The sequence below is a fragment of the Galeopterus variegatus genome, unplaced genomic scaffold, assembly GCF_000696425.1.
Source record: "Galeopterus variegatus unplaced genomic scaffold, G_variegatus-3.0.2 Scaffold1826, whole genome shotgun sequence".
Taxonomy (NCBI): domain Eukaryota; kingdom Metazoa; phylum Chordata; class Mammalia; order Dermoptera; family Cynocephalidae; genus Galeopterus; species Galeopterus variegatus.
Window position 1 is genome coordinate 157,587 of NW_007727937.1, and position 21,879 is coordinate 179,465.

At 52.9% G+C, this 21,879-nt stretch overlaps 1 protein-coding gene across 1 annotated transcript in view; it reads left to right on the forward strand.

Moving 5' to 3' along the window:
• Positions 1-21,879, forward strand: part of FAM207A (family with sequence similarity 207, member A) — a 47,793-nt gene that overhangs the window by 21,935 nt on the left and 3,979 nt on the right. The window contains exons 4-6 of the mRNA XM_008579192.1: positions 7,151-7,219; positions 14,501-14,648; positions 21,324-21,392. Of these exons, the coding sequence (XP_008577414.1) occupies positions 7,151-7,219; positions 14,501-14,648; positions 21,324-21,392 (286 nt within the window). The remainder of the gene's footprint in view (positions 1-7,150; positions 7,220-14,500; positions 14,649-21,323; positions 21,393-21,879) is intronic.

Genomic DNA, 21,879 nt, shown 5'->3' on the forward strand with positions numbered 1-21,879 from the left:
TGGGAGAGAAGCTCAGGCTGGAGTGGTCTGTCCGTTGCTGCCGTGACTTCGTTGCTCATCAAAAATGTGTGCTGACCTCCTCTACTGTAGTCAGTGGAGCCACAGTGCTGACGCCGTGGGGCCTCATGTTGGGTGAGCCCAGGACAGCGTCACACGCTGGGAGAGAAGCTCAGGCTGGAGTGGTCTGTCCGTTGCTGCCGTGACTTCGTTGCTCATCAGAAATGTGTGCTGACCTCCTCTGCTGTAGTCAGTGGAGCCACAGTGCTGACGCCGTGGGGCCTCATGTTGGGTGAGCCCAGGACAGCGTCACACATCCACACAGCCTTGCTGGAGACCAGGAGCCTACGTGGTCCATCCCGCCTTCCTCAGCAGGTGTTTCTGCTCTGTTTACTCACCTGAGCTCACGTGCTCTAGCAGCAGCCACAGCAGAGTGGTCTGTGTGCCTGTCTTGAGTTTAGAAGCCAGACCAGCCCAAGCTGACGTCAAGCATCCCCATCATCAGTGTGGGGGGTGCACACATCTGCCCTGTCTCTGTGTCTCCCTCTCTGCCTTCAGGGGCGTCGGAGGCGGACCAGGACACTCAGGTAGAGTGCCCCCTATAAACTGCTGCCTTAGCTCAGCCTGTGCAGTGGTTGTCAGGGGGGTGGAAGTCACCCTCAGTACGTGCAGGCTTCAGGGAGTGCTCCTTGGTCCCAGAAAGCGCCGCAGGCTGCTGCCAGCAGTTCCAGGCAATCTCTGCAGGAGTCAGCATTCCAGAGCCTCTGCGTGCATCCTGCAGGAACTGCGTGTTTGGTTCTTGTTTCCCTGGTGCCATGGAAATGGGGGCTGGGGCGCTCCCTGGGGCTGGAGCCAGGAAGGGTCAGGGCGCTGCCTTCCTGACCTGGCCTGTTCTGCTTCTTCTTCATTCTAACACAATGCAGGTTACCGTTTGGGTCAGTTTCCACTTGTTTTAGATTCTTTTTTCTTTTGAAATAATTTCAAAATTACAGAAAAGCTGCAGGAATAGTCTGGAGAGAGTTTCTTCTTGCTCCGTTTGATAAGTCCTGTCACGGGCACTTGGCATCCCCTGCCTGCTCTTTGGCTGTACTTGCTGGCTCAGCTCCATCTCCCTTGCCAGCTTCCCCATGCCCCAGACACAGGTCCTCAGACATACTCCATCCCCAGCACCCCACCTTGGATGCCATTGTCCCCTTGCTCCTGTTTTGTTGCTATGTCCAGCCAGGTGGACACCTTCTCACTCCCTGGCCCTGGTGGCCGCATGGTGGTGGGGTGCAGTGAGCACAGTGGAGGTGCCTGTCGTTCAGGCCAGCTGGAGGAGCAGCGTTGATCCCAGGTGCCGGGCCCAGCCCTTGGCCATGCCGCCCCTGTTCACCCTCCACAGCCCTGCCCCGTCTGGGGGGGAGTGAGAAGCCAGGGCTGTGTGCGGAGGAGAGTGGGCCAGCTCCAGCGGCTGCCAGCATCCTGGGTCATGGCTCTTGGGAAGGGGATTAAATTCCCTTGTGAGTCACAGGCTTTGTAGGTTTTGTACCAGGTCCTGAAATGAAGTCTGAAATAGCTGGACAGGATTACTACCTTTCTCTTGACAGAAGCAGTTTCTGCTTTGTTTTTCCTCGGACATCAGGGATCTGTGGCACTAGCCAGGACAACCTGCATGAAGTAAAAAGAAGTCAGGAGATGTGCCTTTCATGTAGACATGTTCTGGGAGAGCATCTCTGCAGTTGATAGACGCCATGGGAAGGAAACAAGGCTAGCCCTGTAGTCCACTTTGTTTTAGCGCAAACCAGAAGCAGAGATGTTGTAACAGTGCCCTCCTGCCTGTGCCCCCACCTATCACAACCCTGATGTCAGGCGGCCCAAGGTAATGCTCAGGCACACCTGGCTAACCCAACCCCGTTCCTGAGCGGTGTAGGCTCTTCTCCCCACTTGCCGGGTGGGTACCAGGGCTCCGCATGACCTGGGCACAGGGGCGCCTGTAGGGTTCACTTTTCTTCCCCTGTGAGGCAGCCTCTCTTCCCCCATGCCTGTAAGAATTCCAAAGAGGTGACGACAGTCTCCAGATTTACATCATGAACTCACACATCCACCTAGAGTCATCTATCATCCCTCCCTCCATTCACCAAAGACACCAAGGCTCAGAGAGCCTCAGTGACCTGGGAGGGCCCCTCCTTCCTCATCCCCAATTCCTGCTGACCAGTGTGTGGTCCCTACCCCATGTCCTTGTGTCCTGTCAAGAGCAGTGTCCCTTCTGGCTGGCTCTATCCCATCTGGGCACTATCTGAACTGGTGGTCCTCAGAGACGAGGTGCTGCAGAGGTGTGTGAAGCGCCAGCTGGCACTGCCCATGCCTCTGCAGGGCCGCCTGGTGTGGCTGTGTCCACATGGTGTTCTGTTGGCACAAGTTGACCATCTTTGTCTGGCTGTTGGTCAGCTTCTGGTTAATTTGGAGCAGGCCTGACTGATGTCACCACACCCCAAGACTGGCGGCCATGTTCCAGGCCCACAAGTCAGCAGCAGGGCAGTCCTGGCGGTCCGGGAAGCCCCATGCCCTGGATGTGTGTTTTCTTGGTACTCTGAGAAGCTATACCTATGTCTGCACCTTGGCTCATGGTTTACTTTGGGTGATAAACTCCCAAATCCCATGTCTCCAGAATCCTTCAGCTGTGCGGTCCCTGGGGCGCAGGTGAAGGGTCAGCACAGCACAACTTGAGGCCACAGTGGGTCCTTGAATATGGGGCCTCAGCAGTTCCCCATGACCCTGGGCCAGTTACTGTCCCCTCAACCTGGGTGAGCCTTGGTTTTCTCATCTGTAAACTGGGGCTGATTGATGTAACCAGCGGTGCTCCTGAGTGTCTTCAGAGACCTCATAGGTGATCGGGTTGACTGGTGATGGGGCCTTTGGCACCTGTAAACTTGCTTGTTGTCCCTCATGGAGAGTCAGCAGGCGCGGTTTGTGGATGGCCTGTTTCCATAGGGTGCGAGGCCTGTGCCTGGCTGGTGGCAGGCACCATAGTGTGCTGCGTTGTTGCTGGGAAGGTGGGTGTGTCAGACAGCTTGGGCTGCCATGATACAGGGCCTTAGACTGGGTGATGTCAACAACAGACGTTGATTTTCTCACAACCCTAGAGGCTGGAAGTCCGGGATCAAGATGAGGCAGGGCTGGTTCCTTCCAAGGCCCCTCTCCTGGGCTGCAAGTGGCATCTTCTCCCTGTGTCCTCAGAGGGTCGTCCCTCTGTGTGTGTCTGTGTCCTGATCTCCTCTTCTAATAAGGACACCGTCAGACTGGATTGGGGCCTGCCCTTAGTGACCTCATTTTTCCTTAAAAAATTTTTTTACATTATGTTTGACCCTTAAAGATTATATAGTTAAGGTATATGATCTGATGACTTAGGACCTCATTTTAATTTCATCACCTCTTTTAAGACCCTATCTCCAAATACAGACACATTCTGAGGTTCTGGGGGTCATGACTTCAGCATTTGGATTTAGAGGGGACATGCTTCAGCCCACAGCAGTGAGGAAGTACAGATATGCCGTGGGGTGGGGTAAGGACTGGCTCTTGAGGGGGGAGGCCACAGAAGTGGGCCAGGTGAGGTCACCCCACATGAGATGGGACAGGGAGCTGGGGGAAGCACCAGGAGCTGTGGGTGGGGAGCTGGTGGCCTGCGTTCTGATGACGAGGTGTTCCAGGACAGGAGGAGGCCCAGGCAGGCCTTGTGCCCACACCACACACTGCACCCACACTGCATGCCCCGGCATGCCCCCTGCTGGCAGGTGGGGGTGGACAGATGCGGCCTGGAGAAGCTTCTGCCCAAAAGAAGTGGGTCTTTCTTCTCATGCTGGTGGATTCAGTCTTGCTCAGACTTTACACCAACCTGAGAGCTCCACTTCACACAGCACCTGCGCAGAGGAACTCCAAGCACGTTAGGAACTGTGAGTTAAGGTTCAGCATGCCCAGATTCAGGGGTCAGCAGGATGGCTTCTGGCCAGCATTGGCTCTTCCTGGGGCATTGCCAGGCTCCTTGCTTTGCCTGCCATTCAACCTGTCTCAGAGTGACCCTCGTCCTCTTGCCTCCCATGTCCACAGTGAGGGCTGGTCAGGGTGTCGGGCAAACCCTGACTGGGAACCGGAAGGAACCGTCTACCTGAGGAGGCGAAGCTGCCTCCCTCTGCCTTCAGATGGGATGTATTGTCCAGCATGTTCTGACCCCACATGCAGGGATATGCAGCCCTCTGGCCAAGGTCTCTGGGGAACTGCCTGTGTGGTCCCGGCTCTGCTAAGTTACTGCTGGGCTCCTGGCTGGCCAGGGTGGCTGACAGCCTGCCCTGTGAACTGGGAGTCTGTTGGCTTTGAGGACAGCCCTTCAGCTCCTCTTTATCAGTCATTGATGGATTAAATAAGCAAAAAAGGGGAAAGATGTTTACAGGCCTAAAGAACAAACTTAGTACAATAAATCTGATTAACATACTTCAAATATAATTCCCCAAAGATAAAATTTTAGATTACTCAAATGCTCTTGACGAGCTGGCCACATGTTGGGCACGAAGGACACAGACCACACCCTCTGCTCACCAGGGCCCACCAGTCTCCAGCAGCTCCAGTTGGGGGGAACCAAGATAGGAAGGAGCTCATGCCTGGCGTGGAACACGGGAGAAGCGCCACCGTGACCCCACTCAGGTGATGAGCTGAAGTAGTGCACGGAAGTCCATCGTGTAAGAAGTACATGTTCCCGACAGAGAGGACGAGACAGCAATGGGGAAGTCAAAGATCGGAACACAGAGAAAGCGGGAAGAATGCAGCAGAGGTCAGGGCATATTCGAGCTCAAGAACAAGGGAAGGGTAGACGTAACAAACAGAGCAGGAGCTGGTTCATTTGGAAAAAATAGTAAACCATAAATGGAGGAGAAGTGGGTGAGGCACAGATTATGTGGATGCGATAGGAAAAGGGCAGGAGGTGGCAGAATCCTGAGCACCTGGGGAGGAGGAGGCAACATCTGCCCTGCGGTGTCCTTGTGCACTGCAGGACCCCCAGCAGGCGGGAGCAGGGCGGGAGCAGGGCTGTCAAACGTTTCATTTTTTTGCGTCAAAACTTCATGATTCTTGATTGAATCACACCCAGTCTTGCCTGAGGAAGTTGATCCCAGGATCCGCTCTCACCTGAGCAAATGTCTGTGGTTGACCTTCAGTGTCCAGCTGTTGCCCCATGTGGGCCACCCTAGCCTTGGGAGGAGTTCTTGGGCACTGACCAACCTTGGGGGAATTTCTTCCTCCACCTGGTGAGTGTGGGAACTGTCCAAACCATAAAACCACAACTGGAACAGCCCCCACGCTGTGTGCTCCCCAGCAGGCTGCACCGTCTGGGGAGTGCCATTCTCCCTCCGTTTCTCCCCTCCCATACCCTGTCCAGGGGCTTCTTTCTGTCTCCTTTGTCCTGGTTCATGCAAAACTTCTCATTTCCTTAAATGCTCCCTCATAGGGCAGCCCAGCTTGGGTGACCTGCTCAGCTCAGGGACACTATCCGTGTGCAGGCGTGCCCTGATGCAGGTGGTATGCAGTCTACACAGTGAGTGGTGTCCAGTCTGTGCAGTGGCTGGTGTGCAGTCTGTGCAGTGGGTGCTATGCAGTCTTTGTGGTTAGTGTAGTCTATGCAGTGGGCAGTGTGCAGTCTATGCAGTGGGCGGTGTGCACTCAACATCTGTTGTCCTTTTAGAGTGATAACTTACACTGAGCAGGGCCAGCCTAAGGTGGTCACATGTCTCACAGTGCCCAGAGCTTGCGTGAGCTTGGCAGAAGGCAGGAGCATGTGACAGCTGGGCACTGGGCCTGGTGACACCCTGATCTGTTCCTGGGGGGAGGCCCTTGGACCCATCCTGTCCCCTTTATCTGCATGAGTCTCACAAAGCACTCAGTGCACACCCAGGAACCCCACAGCGACCGTTTCCTGTGTTGTGTTTTTGTGATTTTAAGCAGTGCAGGAGGGAGCCATCTCCACTTCTCAAGGGTCTGCCTCACGGGGTGCAGGGTCATGCAGGGGCCAAGAGCTTCCCGTTCTTGCTCCTGCCTTGTCCTGGGACAGGCAGTCCAGAACCCATGTCTGTCGCAATAGGGCACATGAGATGAGGGACACCCAGGGTCCCCGGGATAGCCTGGGGCCATGGTTGGGGATGGTTCAGACCTGGGATGGTGGTCCTGTTCTGGATGCTTCCCACCCTGCCCCACCCCCGCCCCCAGCAGAGGCAGATGCTGGCATATCCAGCCTGGGTCACAGAAAGGGACTCAGCAGTGGTCTTTGCTGGCTGAAGGATGGGTGTCCCTTGGGATGAGAACTGAGTGCTCTCAGTGTCCCCCAGAGGCTGGATGGGGCCAGTGGGCACAGGACAGGGATGCAGATCCCTGATGGTGAGGGTGTCTAGCAGTGGCCTGGCCACCTCAGTGCGGAGAGCTCCCTTATCCCTGGGATGTCCTCATCGTCTTCCCTGTGTTGGGGACTTGGCCTTGGTTGAGTGCTTTCCTAGGTGGTGTCCCCAGAACCTTGGTGCTCTGGGGCATCCAGGGGATGGTGGTCCTCTGGTCCTCCGTGTGTATGTCACTGAGGTGTGGCAGCATGCAGAAACTTGTGCCGGGCTGACTTCCCATCGCCTTGGAAGAGCACAAGGCTCTTGAGCAGCACCTCCTTGGAGCCTGTGGGCTGTTGCTCTGTCACGTCCCCTTGCAAGCTGTGGGGCCATTTCTCGGCTGCAGAGTTAGGCGACAGCCAGTCCTGAAGGTCATCCCTGGAATGGGTGGGATGGCTCCTTCCTGGTAAACGTCTGCCTGGACTTTTTAGGACAGCCCAGTGGTAAGTGACCAGGACATTGCTTTAGAGGGACACTGGTGCTTAGAGAGCCTCTGACGTGCTGACATGCATGGTGAGGGTCCCCCATGCTGCACGTGGAGGCTGAGAGGCTAGGACTGGCTACCCCACCCATGCACAGACAAGCTGCCATGAGGCACGGAGGCCCAAGCCTGGGTGGCACTGCCCCAATGGAGTCAGAATCTGCCTGAGCCCCGTTCTCAGGCTCTGTGGGGGAGGGGAGCTCCAGGCTTTAGTCCTGTTTGAGCAGAAATGCCATCTGGACACCCTTTACTTACCCCGTGTGTTCTCTGTCTTCAGGTGCTGAGGTGAGGGCTGTTTTGCCCAAGAAGGAGAAGCTGAAGCTGAGGCGTGAGCGGTGGCTGCAGAGTAAGTCCGTGCCCTCATGTCCTGGGAGCCACATGGCCTCCCTCACAGGGTCCCCCAGGCTGCTGTATCACACTGGCCAGGTGCCCCTGGGGACTGTGTGGAACCCTCTGCAGGCTGCCCACAGTGGCCCAGTGATGAATGAGGCGCAGGGGTTCCTGGGAGAGCCTCACCAGCTTGGCCAAGGTGGTCTATCCCTGGAGTGGGTGATGCTGCCAACCTACCTGTGTGGGCACCTGCAGAGCCAGGCTTGCTCTTTCTGTAGAACATGGTTTCAAGGAGCTGCTGTTCTCGGCTCCTTGTTTGTAAAAGTGGTCTATTTTTGGTTCCCATGATGAAAATTTTACAAAAGTAACACAGGCTTGTTTGAGTCTTTTATGCCTCAGAAATCCCTACAGTAAATGTGAGCTACCTTGTGGGTCAGGCGTGTGTCTGTGTGGGTCTCTGCAGGGTTGGGGCTCCTGGGCACCTGCCCACATGTCTGGAGCCGGTGGTCCCTGTTCCCAGCCCCTGTGGGGGAGGTGGCTTCCCAGGCGCCTGCAGCCGGTGCCCACAGCGGCTGCAGTCACCCCACTGCCCTATTCAGTCACCATGTCTCAGTACATCTAGTTGTTTTCTGTGATGCTGAATATGTGCTAACGTTTTCCTAGAGATTTTCTTGTTGAGGTCGTTTTGTAATTTTTCTTAATGTGATTTTGCTGACTTCTATAAAATTACTTTGGAATATTTTCTTCTTTATGTTCTCACATGTTAATATTATTTGCATTATTTTTTCCTTGAAGGTTTTTCAGAGGATAATACTTAGAGAAATTTGTCAGTTTCTTCCATGATCATTAATTTTATGTTTTTTGTCACTTTTTGGATATTTCCTAAGAAATTATTTGCTCCTCTGTTTTCTTTTTTTGTTTGTTTTTTGGCAGCTGGCCGATACAGGGATCTGAATCTGTGACCTTGGGGTTATAAGGCTGCTCTCTAACCAACTGTGCCAAGACAGCCAGCCAACAGTGTTTATTTGTTTGTTTGGAGGGCAGCTGGCTGGCATAAGTCTGAGCCTGTGGCCTTTAGGCCATAATGCTGCATGCTGACCAACTGAGCTAACCAGCCAGGCCGTTTTCTCGTGCACTGTTCCTCTCATAGAGCTGTGCAAAGTGTGCTTTGTAAAGTGGGTCTGGAGAAGTTAATGGACCAGGACCGCTCAGATCCAGACATTTCTGGGCTCTGATTCTTTGAAGACATGTACATTTTCTTTCATGGTGTCTGGTCTTTTTTTTCTTACTGTTTGAGTCAACTTTGGCCACGATGTTTTATCATGAAATGATCTGACCTATCAAATCTCAGTTTCTATTAGCAAAGGCTTATGTGCTGCTTCCTCATTGTTATGTGTCTTGTACGTTTTCTTTATCATTCTTTACTTGTGTCTCCACTTCACTGCTGATGAGTTAACAAGTTTTGTCTCTTCCATTCCAGGAATTAATTCTTACATGTAACGATCAATTCTACTCTTTTGTTTTCTGAGTTTTTAGCTTCTGTTTTATTAATTCCTTATCCTGGCTTTCTCTAGGTTTGTTTGCATTATTTAGCTCATCTATTTTCACATTATTTTTTTTAGGAATGAAAGGCTATAGGTTGGCTTCTGAGTACAGCCTTAGCTATACCTCTTAAGTTGTTTTTACTTAATATTTTATTATGAGAAATTTCATTTGGGAAGTAGGAAGAATTTTACAGTGACCACTTCTTTATTACGTCACTGTTCATTTATGTGCTCCTTTCCGTTTATCCATCCAGCACTTTTTATGCGTTCCAGAGCAAGTTGCAGACATCGGTATACTTTCCCCAAGTAATTAATTCTGCTGTAGTTCAGTATGTGTTTGTGGTTTTTTTCTTTCTATTTTGAAGACAGTGTTCACATTCAATAAAATGTGAATCTTAAGTGTGCCATTTAGTGACTTCTGACAAACACATATGCCTGTGTAGCCGAAATTCCTTTCAAGGTACAGACCATCAGCCTGGAATCTTCGTGGTCAGTTCCCACCCCTGACTACCCCATTGGTAAAAACCACTGTCTGACTTTGTTTGCTCATAGTTCAGGTTTTTCTGCTCTAGGCTTCATGTACACAGAGTCATGTAGGATATACTTTTTCTGTTTCTGGCTTCTTGTGCTCATGTCGTGATTTTGAAATGCAGCCGGCATCACACAGCAGTGGCCCATGTCTTTCCCCGAGTCATGTAGGATATACTTTTTCTGTTTCTGGCTTCTTGTGCTCATGTCGTGATTTTGAAACACAGCCGGCATCACACAGCAGTGGCCCATGTCTTTCCCCGCTGAGGAGCCTCTCTGGGTGTGCCCGCTGTCTGCCGTCCCTTCTCCTGTGGGTGCACACCTGGCCATTCTGTGGTTTTAGCTACTAGGAGAATAAGGCAGCTATGAGCACTCCCCACAAGTCTTCCTGTGGACGTGTTTTCCTTTCTCTTGGGTGAGTACTTAGGAGTGGAACGCCGGGTCATAGGGTAGGTGTATGTTTAGTTCCATAAGCAACGGCCAGACGTTGCTTTCAAGAGGCTGCATGTGGCGCTAGCACCAGCTGTGCATGGGAGCTGTCACTCTGCAGCTCTGCCAGTGCGTGTGGTGTGAGGCTCTTTGGCCTCAGCCATTTGTGACTGTGAAGCGCTCTCGTGGCAGCCACCGTTGTTGCCACAGAAGAGCATTGTCATGTAGTGCTGCCCGTTCATGCTCTGTCCTCAGTGCAGTCCGCTTTTCAGGTGGTTCTTTGCCTTTTTCTTATTGAGCTCTGAGAATTCTTCATGTGTCCTGCAGACCAGTCCTTGGTCTGCTATATGTTTTGCACATATTTTCTCCCAGACTGTGATCTGTTATTTTCTTAATGATTTTTTTTGGTGAGCAGAAGTGGGATTTTTGAGAAGTTTGATTTATAATTATATATGGTTATTGTGTGTGTGTACTAAGAGAAGTTTGCCTAATCCCAAGCCATGAAGATATTTTCCTGTTTTCTTCCAAAAACTTTAAAGTTTTAGTTTTCTTATTTAGGTTTCTGATCCATCTTTAACTCATGTTGTCTGTGGTGTGAGTTCATGGTCAGGGTCCTTTTTTTCTTTCACTATGGACATTCAGTTGTTTCAGCACCATTTGCTCTGAAGACTTTTCTTTTCTCATTGGACTATTTTGGTGCCTTTGTGTAAAGTCAGATGGTCTCTCCTAAGTGTGGGTCTGTTTCTGGGCTCTCTTCTGTTCCATTGATCTATTTGCTGTGACTTAGCAAGTACCACACTGTCTCGATTACTGTAGCTTCAGAGTAAGTCCAGAAGCTGGTGACCTGAGTCCTACATCTTGTTTGTTCTATCTTAAGATTGTTTGGATGGTCTAGGTCTTTGGCATTTCCATATAAATTTTATCACTAGCTGTCAATTTCTTTAAAAACAACCATAAAAACCTAGTGGAACTATGACTGGGATTGCAGTAGATCTATAGATCAGTTTTGAGAGAATTGCCATCTTAACAATATTGAATCTTCAAATTCATGAACGTGGTATGTATTTCACTATCTATTTAGATTTTCTTTAATTTCATTCATTAGTGTTGTGTAGTTTTTAGTGTAGAGGTCTTACTTTTTTTTGGATAAGCTTATTCCTAAGTATTTTATAGTTTTTGATGCTTCTGGAAATGGAATTTTTTTCACTTCTTTGAAAATAAACATTCTTGAACTCACTATACCAAGAACCAGATCATTATCAATAGGTAGATTTATCTATTTATTTCCCGCTTGCTCTAATCTCCAGAGCTCAAAGCTTAATAAGACTCAAAAGGCCTCACGTGCCTCTAAAATTGTTAGGACTTCCTTGTCTCCCACTGGCTCCAAACAATATCTGGTGTTCAAAACTCTTGCTCACCTTCATTCTGTCTGTATTTTCCCTTCCGCACATCTCTTTACTCTTAGAATTGAGGGGGGAAAAAATCACTGTCCTCAGCATGTCTGCTACTATTTAAAAATCACATACACTTCAGGCTAAAAAGAAAATTAGAGTCTCTAGGGGTTCTTAGAAAGTCTGCTTGCACATGTCCAGGGATCGAGAACTCGCTGTATCCTGTGGTTTTCCGTGCTATTTAATACACCCGAAATATGTCTCCCTACAACTTTTTTCTTTATCAGTCCTATAGAACCATATAGAAAAAGTTCTTTCCTGTTCTAGCAGTTCATCAGTTGTGGGAAGATTATGCTGACCCTCTAGGATTCCCCTTTGCCAACTACATATCCCAGTATTTTCAGTATTCTTGCTTTTGAAACCCTTTGCCATCCTGATCCGTTCCCCCAAAGCACTCTATAATATGGGTTAAAAACTTAAATGCCAACAGTCATCAGGCAGGAATGTGAATGTGTGAATTTAACTTGGGGTGTGTCAGAAATGTTGTACAGTAAACATTCAGGAGTAATCCTCTCTTCCATTAAGAAAATATGTATGTGGGCCGGCCTGTGGCTCACTCGGGAGAGTGCGGTGCTGATAACACCAAGGCCACGGGTTCGGACCCCATATAGGGATGGCTGGTTCGCTAACTGGCCGAGCATGGTGCTGACAACACCAAGTCAAGGGTTAAAATCCCCTTACCGGTCATCTTTTTAAAAAATAAATAAATAAATAAACGTTTTTCAGTTTGCCAATCTGGGAGGTGAAGTTCTGTATTTTGTAGTTGTAATTTTCTTTTCCTTGATTTCTAATGGAATTGGCCTTTGATTTCTCTTTCTTTATTTGTAATATTTAATTCATTGGTAATTAATTTTTAGAAATAGCATGAGTGAAAGAGGGATCCCGTTTTTTTCCAGAAGGACGGCCAGGTCGTTTACAGGGCTGCTTTCCTGACGCAGGACTTCCTGGAGGCATGCCTCTGTGTGGCTCCTTCTCTTTGCCACATGGTTACCATTTCTGTTCCATAATTTGCTTTAATATCCAGTAGTTCTACTCTCTTGTTCTTTTTTAAAAACTGTTTTGACTATTCTTATGCATTTAGTCTTTTTTGAGAGATAAGGTTTAGAATTGGCTTCACAGGTTCAGTTAAAAACCTGTTTAAGGGCTGGCCCGTGGTGCACTTGGGAGAGTGCCCTTTGCTGGGAGCGCAGCAACGCTCCCGCCGCGGGTTCGGATCCTATATAGGAGTGGCCGGTGCGCTCACTGGCTGAGCGCAGTGCGGGAGACACCAAGCCAAGGGTTGCGATCCCCTTACCGGTCATGAAAAAGACAAAAAAAAAAAAAAAACTGTTTAAATTTTGATTGAGGCTGTATCAGATGTGTGGATTCATGGGAAGAGCTGAGCTCTCCTGCTCATCTCATGTTTGCTCAGTAGCTGGCGTGGCTGCTGCAGACAAGGTGGCTTGCACACGCCCTACGTGGCCCTCCATGTCTGTCTGTGTCTGTTTGTGTGTCTCTCACATCGGGTCTACCAGCTGGGATTGTCATGAGATTGCAGTCACCCTCTTCTTGTTCTGACTTTGTAATTGAGTGCCTCATGTTCTGCCACCAAGTATGATACTCATTATAGGTTTCTGGGAGGTGTTTTCTGTCAAGGACCTTGCTTCTGTTTGTGGTTCCATAGTCATTTTTATTGTGAGTACGTAGTGGATTTTATCAAACCTTTTTTGGCACTCCTGTACTGATTGTAGGCTTTTCACCTTTTAAGCAACCCCTGCAGTGGGTCATGCTGACTCACTTCCTAACATCGAGCCATCCTTGCATGTTGCTCTTTTAAAGCACTTATGGCTTTGACTGTTGGCGTTTGGGCTCTTGTGTCTTCATAGGAGCAGAGCCCTCTGCTTCTCTACCCTCAGTCCCCGGTCTGCCAGCCTATGTACGAGCTGCCCTGGGGCCTCTCCCCATCCTGGAGCAGCCCAGCGCCCCTTCTTTCCTCTGCCCCAGCCCCACCCAGGGCTGGCTCAGCCCTCCAGCGTGCTTCAGCTCTGGTTTTGATGAGGTGCTGAGTAAGTTGTTTGAGATATTCCAGGCAGGGTTGAAAAGTACTGACTTGTCAACTTGTGAGCCTTAACAACCCCCAAGGCTGTTGAGGGGACGGAGTGGGGATCTGTGCACAGGTTCCAGTTCTGCCCTCATTGGATGCTGAAGACCTAGAAGGAAGGGTGGTCTTTGTCCCCTGGTCTTTGTCAACAGTTTGGGATGAGGTCAACAAATCCTGGCTACCCAGGGCCCAGGTGGGTAGTGTCCCTACCTATACCACTTGGGGTGGGCCTCTCAGACCTTGCTGGTAGGAAGCAGGATTGGAGAGGAGCTGGCTGCTGCCTGCCCGGGGAAACCTGCTGCACCCCCGCCCTGCGCCACAAGGGGTTTGGACTGCGGGCTTTGTCCTGCCCTGTTGCCCTGGGGAGAGCAGGGCTTTGTCCAAGATCTACATGTTTCCCACAAGCCATGTTCAGACAAATTGTGCATTTGGACACGTGTCTAATTACCAATTTTGAGATAAATACACTTAAATGAAAATCGAATCCTCAGGCATCCCAGGATCCTGAGGATCTCCCCCATCCTGGCCCTGTTGGAATCCCTTCTCTATGTGGCCCTGTCTGCTGCCTGCCCGGCCTCCCACGTCCCCCATGCCCCCGGCCCTGTCCCTCTCCTGGCACCACCCGCCTGGGCCATGGGCCCTGCAGTATTTTGTATTAGTGCCACATGACCCAGTTGCTCCCCTCCCATCCCGCTGCCCCCTGTGGGGACCTACTTTCTCCCATCGTGATCTTCTCCAGGTGGCGGGGAACAGAGGTGCATCTGATGCCCAGTGAGCAACTTTAAGTTGGGCTCTGCTCAGTTTAAGTCAAAGTCCTGTTTTAAGGCTCTTTTAAGAGGGCTCTGCTCAGTTTAAGTCAAAGTCCTGTTCTTGCTCATTCCCCCTTCACCACCTTCTGTGCCTGCACGTGGCCACCTCCACCCACCCCACTGTCCCCAGGCCACTGTGCCAGGGTCCCTTTGCAGAAGAAACAGCATTCATGCCTGCAATGCCTCATAATCAACCCTGTAATTAGACAGTGTGCCTCTGTGATTAAGGGGGGAAATAATTTGGAGCTGGCCGCCCCCTGGCATCCCAGGTGGCATAGAGGTGACAGCAGGAAATAGGGAACAGCCTGCCTGGGGTGGAGGCAGGGCTGATGTCTGGGCTCTGGTGGACGAGCACCCCTATGGGCTTGTCCATTGTGTGCTGCTGAGGGGGCTCTAGGCCGTGTGCTAGTGATTTGGCTTTTGCTTCTTGCTCTAACCCCTGTCCCCCTTCCTCAGAGATTGAAGCCATAAAGCTGGCTGAGCAGAAGCGCAGGGAGGAGCAGAGGCGGAGGGCCACGGCAGTGGTGGGGGACCTGCAGCCCCTGAGGGACGCCCTGCCCAAGGTGCTGGAGCTGAAGGCTGGCAGTCAGCGGCCAGCCAGAGGGTGAGTGTCCAGGACAGGCTGGCTCTTCCGGTATCCAAAGGAAGTGGGGAGGGCCAAGGTGGTGACTGACCTGGCAGAGGCTGGCAAGCCGGGTCTTGAAACAAGAGCCCTCAGTCCCTGGGTGGAGCCCACAAGGCTGGTGGTGGCTCTGTCAGTGGACGCTTGGGGAGGGAATGGCCTCGTGGCACTGCCAGCATGCCTCTTCTGATTGGCTATGGCTCCCCATGATCCCATTGCTGCTGCCCACTCCTGCAGCAGCACCCTGCCATGGCCACATCTGCCACCACGTGCCCAGCTGGGGCTGCAGGCCTCGGCTTGTGCCTCCCTGAGTGCAGCCTCTGGGCTCCTCTGGCAGCACCCCTCCTCAGTTGGCCGCACTGGCTGCCCTGTCTGCCTGTCCTTGCTCCTCATGTAGTTCCTCATTCTGTTGCTGCTGCTGCCCCTCGGAGGGTTAGCCACACTAGGGCAGGTGCTCCTGCAGTCCCAGCGCCTGGACAACCGCATGTGTCAACCGCCCAGTGAGTGTGTGGGGAACCCACACCTGCAGGCCTCAGCTGCCCAGAGCTCTGAGCCTGGACTCTCGGGGTGGGAGCTGCACCACGTGCCGGTCCTGGAGAGGGCTGGACCAGGGACCAACCTGAGTGTGGCTGCTCTCCTGAGGACTCTGCATAGGAGGCCCTTGCTCAGCCTCGGCCAGAGCACTGGACACAATTTATTTTCCCAATGTCCTCAGGGAAGAGATGGGGTCCCCTGTCACTGTTGAGGGTCAGAGACCCCTGCCCTGCCCCTTTCTGAGAGCTGGTAGTGGTGAATTTCTGCTCCCCGTGGGTGTGAGTGGTCATGCCAGCTGACCTGGGTCTGGGCCTGGCCAGCACTGACCCTCCAACCCCCCAGTATTGGGGTGAGGTCTGTCCCCTGCATGTGACCCCCTCACAGATGCACTAAAGTGCTCCCTCCAGACCCACCAGCACCAGGTGGGCCGTTGGCCAGTCACTGGTCCCATGTGTCCTGAAGATGTGATGTGCACGTCCCTGTCCTTGTCCCCATCTGCCAAGATAAGCTGCTGCCCCGGGCCTGTCTCCCAGAAAGCTCCTCTGTTTGCCTTGGGTGACGGCTCAGCTCTCTGCTCTTCCTGGGCTGTTATTTCCGTAAAAGGAAATTGAGGCTTGAGTCTGGGGAGGCATCCGACCCAGGTCTGCCTGCAGGAGGCCTTTTGGGCTGAGGTGGGGGAGGCTTCAGGGGACAGATGGCAGGAGTCAGGGGCTTTCTGTACTGTCACAGCAACTGGACCTTCCTCATTTATTTGTGTCATCTCTCATTTTGCCCTTTTAAAAATAATTCTTGGGCTGGCTGGTCATCTCAGTTGGTTAGAGTGCTAATGTTATAATACCAAGGTCAAGGGTTCAGATCCCCATGCCAGCCAGCCACCCAAAAAATGATGATAATTCTCTCTCTCTCTCTCTCTGAATTTCTGTCTGAGGAGAAGGCAGGGGCTGCACGCGCTGCCAGATCTGGGGCCCCTCCCTTTCACGGACCTGGCCACCCAGACCCGGGCCTGGCGGGTGAAGTGCTGCAGAGCAAGTGGCCCCGGCTGGCTCCTGAGAATATGTGATCCAGATAAGCAGCAGCCCCCCAGAGCTGAGATGTGAGGGCTGAGCAGAGCCAACGATGCATATTCCGTTGCTGGGTCTCGAGCAAAAATGTGACCCTGGTCAAGTATCCTTCCCCTGTTTTTACTTTCTCATCTGAAAAATGTGCTTGGGGCTCCCAGCAGGGAGGTTGCTGCGTAAGCAGCAGGGCTGCCAGGCCCCAGGAGAAATGTGCCCAGCCAGCCACTCACTGCCCGGCTGTCCCGGGCTCCTCCTGCATGAAGGAAGTCCCTGGCCAGTTGCAGCCCCGAGAGCCACCTGTCAGCCAGAGTCACCATCCCTCCTCAGGTGCATCTTGGCACTGAGGGGAGCTGTTTGCGTGAACTTTATGTTAGAGCACTTTTAGGTTTACAGGAAAAGAGCAGAGATAGTACCACGCGTTCCCATGTGCCTTGCACCCAGCCTCCCCTTTAGTGACATCCCACGCGTGAACTTTATGTTAGAGCACTTTTAGGTTTACAGGAAAAGAGCAGAGATAGTACCACGCATTCCCATGTGCCTTGCACCCAGCCTCCCCTTTAGTGACATCCCATGTCAGTGTGGCACACGGGCACAGTTACGGCGCCAGCACTGACACATGAAAATAAATTTAAAATGATAATCAACTGAAGTCTATGCCATAGATTTCCTCAGTTTTCACCTAGTGTCCTTTTCCTCCCAGGATCCCATCTGGGACATGTAACCTTTAGTTGTCAGGTCTCCTCAGGCTCCCCTTGGCTGTGAGCTTCTCAGACTTTTCTTGTTTTTGATGGCCTTGACAGTTGCAAGGACCAGTCAGGCATTTTTTAGGATGTCCCAAGATTGGAATGTGCTCATGATGTCCTCATGGGTAGGAGCAGGGGTTGTGGACTGCTGGGAGTGAGACCACAGAGATGATGTGCCCTCATCATCACATCCTATCAAGGCACACACTACAACATGACCTGTCACCATAATGCTGACCCTGGTCACCTGGCTGAGGGCTGTTGATCAGGTTTCTCACTATATAGTGACGTTCTCCCTCTCTCCATATTGTCCTTCTTGGAAGAAGATTGTTGTGCATGGTCCACACTTAAGGGGTGGGGAGTCATGCTCCACCTGCTCAAGTCTACAGAATCTATTTGGAATTCTGCACAAGAGATTTACTCTTCTCCCCCACTTACTTATTTATCAATTATTTATTTATGTCAGTATGGACTCATGGGTATTTATTTTATACTTTGGGTTATGATCCAATACTGTTTCATTCTGTTGCTGAAACTGTTCCAGCGTTGGCCATCGGGAGCTCTTTCAGTTGGTTCCTGGGTTGGAGTGATGTGCCCCATCAATGTGGGGGGTTATGTGTTGTTTCTGAGCACCTCCTTACTTCCTAGCACTAGCTGGTACTCCAGGCTCATCTTGGGCATTTCCAGGCCCAGCCCTAGAACCAGCCATTTCTCCAAAGAGCCCTGGTTCCCTGCATTGAGAAGCGTGTTAGACACCAGGATCCGGTGCTGGGTGTGCTGGATGCTTCTAGGTCACCTCAGCAGACAGCAAAGAAACACGCTTGTGAGCGCTGACCTGTGTCCATGCACGCAACATTAGGGGACCAGGTTCAAGGCCATGCTTGCGTCTTACACCAGCTACAAGTGTGGGGTCCCCAGACCACTCCCTCTTGGGCTTGATGCTTCTTTGGAAGGACTTGCAGGCTGCTGCGTTCATGCTTGTGGTTCATCCCAGCAGAGGACAGACTGGAATCAGCCGAGAGAGGAGACACCTAGGCACAGCCTGGGGAGGGCCCAGTTGCAGGGCTTCCACTTGTTCCCTCTCCTGGGGTCAGGACAGTGCTACTTTCCTGGCCTCCTCGTGTGACCGTGTGCACTGAGCACTGTTCCCTGGGCAGGCGGCGGGCTTTGCCTTTGGTCCCTGAGCTCCACTCCTGTACCCCGTCGGGCCTCCTGGCCTGCTGATGCCTGACTGCCCAGCACTGTTCCAAAAGTTTGGGGTCCCTTGTGGTCATTACTTCATGGCCTCACAGCTCCACAACCAGGGCCTGGCCCTCAAGTGTTTATTAATCACGTGTTTGGAGCCTCAAATGGTCTTTGGCATTGATGCTGTCACCAGGCAGATTCCTTGTAGTGAGGAGAACACTGTTTCGTCTAACACTGCACCACCCCAGGTGGTGACTTCTCGGGACACACAGGTTGCTGAGTGGTGTTTCTGCTGCCACCACCCCTACCAGGAGGGTCCTGGATTCAGAGTTGGAAAGGGCATGGCATGGGGATAGCCTGTGACTACAGAGTCACCGTGGCCCAGCGACATTGGCCTCTCGGGGCAATTGGAGCCTGAGGCTCTGTACTGCCCAGCAGGTCCCTGGGGCCTCATGCACAACTGGGGATTCTGGAGATTCATGTCCACGGGGGATTCTGACACTGGAGTTGGGTGTGGACAGTGCTGCTGCCAGTGGACCTGCTTGTCAGGGAGAGAGTAGGTTCTCCAGGTTGTCCCTTCTGTGGGCAGAAGAGCCTCACAGGGTCTGGCAGGTTTTTCATTTCTAGTGAACGAGTCAGGAAAGCTTCATGCAGGGGAGCCACCAGGCCAGTGGGGTAGAGACACAGCCAGCCCATGCCAGGGATCTGACAAGGCCCGGCCGCTTTGGCCACGCCTCAGTGCACCTGTAGGCTGGGGTGGACGCAGCACAGGAGCAGCTCACAGACCCTTCTCAGGGCTCCAGCCCGACCTGCCTGGCACATGTCACACTGAAGCAGGGAGCTCTCTGGCTTGGGCTGGCAGAGCCGGTCCTCACAGCAGCCACACAGTGGGCCCAGGAACAGGACTTGAGGGGCTTCCTGGGGTCTTTGCCCTGGCCTGCCCCAAAGCCCCCATCCCTGTTGTATGGGACACCAAGGCCATGAGTACAGGCACGTGTTTGGGTCCTGTTGTATAAGTAGGTGTCCCAGCAATGCTTGACCTCAGTGGCCTCTTGAGCTTCAGGCCTTGGCATCCTTGCTTCCACTGTGTGGGCAGTCACTCACAGGAGTGCTACTTGGGGAGAGGGGGACACTTTCCCATCAGGGTTCAGAGTCCTTGCTCCCTGTCTCCCGACCCTGTTGACTTTTCTCCACCTGTTCTGGTGCAAGGCCGAGGCCTGGGTTTGATTCCTCCTTAGTGGTTTCCCATCCCCACTCCTGGGAAGTCACGTCACAGAGGATGCTGACCCTCAGGGTTCACCTGGGCCTGTGACATTAACACTGAGCACTTTGTCCAAGTACCATTAGCTCTTGCGAAGCCCTGTTCAGGGAGAGCTGTGTCCCATCTGGGAGGCCAGGAGGGTGTGGCTCTTGGATGTGACTGCGCTGCCTTTGGACCTTGGGGGTATTGGTCCAGCTCCATCTGCCCTTTCACCTCTTTACAGATGGGCAGGGAGATCCACCAAGGTCCCCCCGAATGGGAAGGCTTCCCTGGACCCAGGCCGAGTCTCCTGACCTCCTGGCACCAGAGCTGGGTTGCTGCCTGCAGGAAGGAAGCCCTGTGCCGACTGCTGCTTCACGGGGGGGCCGAATGGGAAGGCTTCCCTGGACCCAGGCCGAGTCTCCTGACCTCCTGGCACCAGAGCTGGGGTGCTGCCTGCAGGAAGGAAGCCCTGTGCCGACTGCTGCTTCACGGGGGGGGCCAGCAGCTCAGGGAGAGGAGGGGTCAGCTGACGAGAGTGGCAGAGCCTAGGGAGGGCGAGCCTCTGGCATTGACTGAGAGCTGCGGCTCTGAGCGAGCAGAGGGGCATGGGAGACACAGGGCTCCCCTCAGCCAGCAGGCTGGAGCGGGAATGGAATCCAGGCTGGGGGCCCTTTCCCACATCAGCCCACGGAAGATGGTTAGGGGAAGGTGGGAGGGCAGGCGCTATTTTGAGTAGACACAAAACGTTGTTCATTCATATTTTAAAAAAAACATGAATAAAAGATCAGGTCTCCCGATCTGGAAACTAAATTTAGGTATTGGCCTGAGGTCTCTGAGTGGGTCTCTGTCCTTTCTGCTTGTCTTCTGGGTCCCATGTCCGCCATATGGCTTCTGTGCCTCCACCTGGTGTCTGTCGTCAGGTCAGGCAGCGACTCCACGGGCAGGAAGTCTGGCGTGGCTGCTCCCCAAGTTGCTCTTCCTGCCAAGGCCCAGCATCGTCTGACTGTTGGCCAGAGGTGCAGGGCTGCCTTGGCTGGCGCTGTCTGTAGAGAGGCCACGCACTCGTGAAGGTTCTCACAGGTCACCTGCACAGTGAGCGGGTCCAGGGTGACCTGAGAGCCCATCTGGATCATGTTGTGTGGAACTGGCCAGGGTGTCCTGCCGCCTCCCCTGGATCAAGGCCCAGCATGGTGGTTGGGCAGATCCCAGGAACGAGCAGCCGGTAACAGCGCCATGTGGTGCCCTGGCATAGCGGCTGGTGGACAGCCCACCTGTGCAGATGCCCTTGGCGCTCACTGGTGTCCTCAGCAGTGCAGCAAGGCAGAGTCTGCGTGGAGTTTCTGTCCCCAGCTTCTGATGTCAGTCATCCAAGTGGCAGATGCAGCACCCCACCTTCAGACAAACCTGGTGCTCTTTCCTGTTTCTTAAGAGAAAAGTTAGAAGAGAATTGGCAGGTGGTGGTAGCTTGTGGGTCTTTGCTCTCAGAGCAGCAGCAGCTCTGCCCTGGCGGGGTCAGTTCTGCCCAAGCGCCAGGCTGCGGGGACTGCAGTGTGAGGCCACCTCCCAGATGGGGTGGGAGGCTTCGGTGTGCATGTTGTGGAACCCTGGTCATCTGGTAGTCCTGGCCTGTCATTCCCTCCTTTTCACACGGGAGCCACCAGAGGTTGAGAGGGTCCCACATGCTGTGGACGTCCAGCTCCGGATATAGCAGTCAGGGGACCATTGGGCAGTTACTTGGCTCATCCAAGCCCAGCTCCCGCAGCCAGAGTGCTGCACTTGGTTTTGTAGAGGTTGGGTCCCCTCGGGATGCTGTGACGGCTGCTCTGAGGAGGGAGGGGGAACGGTCCCGAGTGAAGTAAGGCATGGGACTGACCGGGCTTCTCTGTGTCCACAGCAGGGGGTATAGCCAGCCCAGGCCTACCGAGCTCAGCCGCATGAGCACAGCCCAGAGACGCCAGCTCCTGTAAGTATGCCCTGCCCTCTGCGGGCTGTGGCACGTTTAAAAGTGGTATGTGGGTCTCTTCAGAGAGAGTTAGAAGTGGCATGGCTAGGGTGAGGTGACCAGCTGCCGTCAGGAGTGCTTCATGGGACTGTGACACCCTCCTCTTCATCAGAAGGACACACCGGCAGCAGAGCGCCCTCCTCCCCTCTGCCCTTCCCAGCCCCACGTGTAGTGATCTGGGCTGATGTGGACGGGACATAGGTTTCCATTCTGCTCTGTGGCCTAGCCCCTCACTGACTACACCTCAGGGCCTTGTGACTGGGGACAGGGTCTGGTTCATGAGACCAGTCCCTGGTTAGCAGGGCCAGTGCCCCGTTTGCAGAAATTTGTACCCAGTTGTCATCTTGGGTACAAAATTCACAGGCTACACTTTCTTTTTTTTTTTTTTTTTTTTGTTTTTTTCCATGTCCGGCAACGGATCGCAACCCTCAGTGTTGCCCCCGTACCG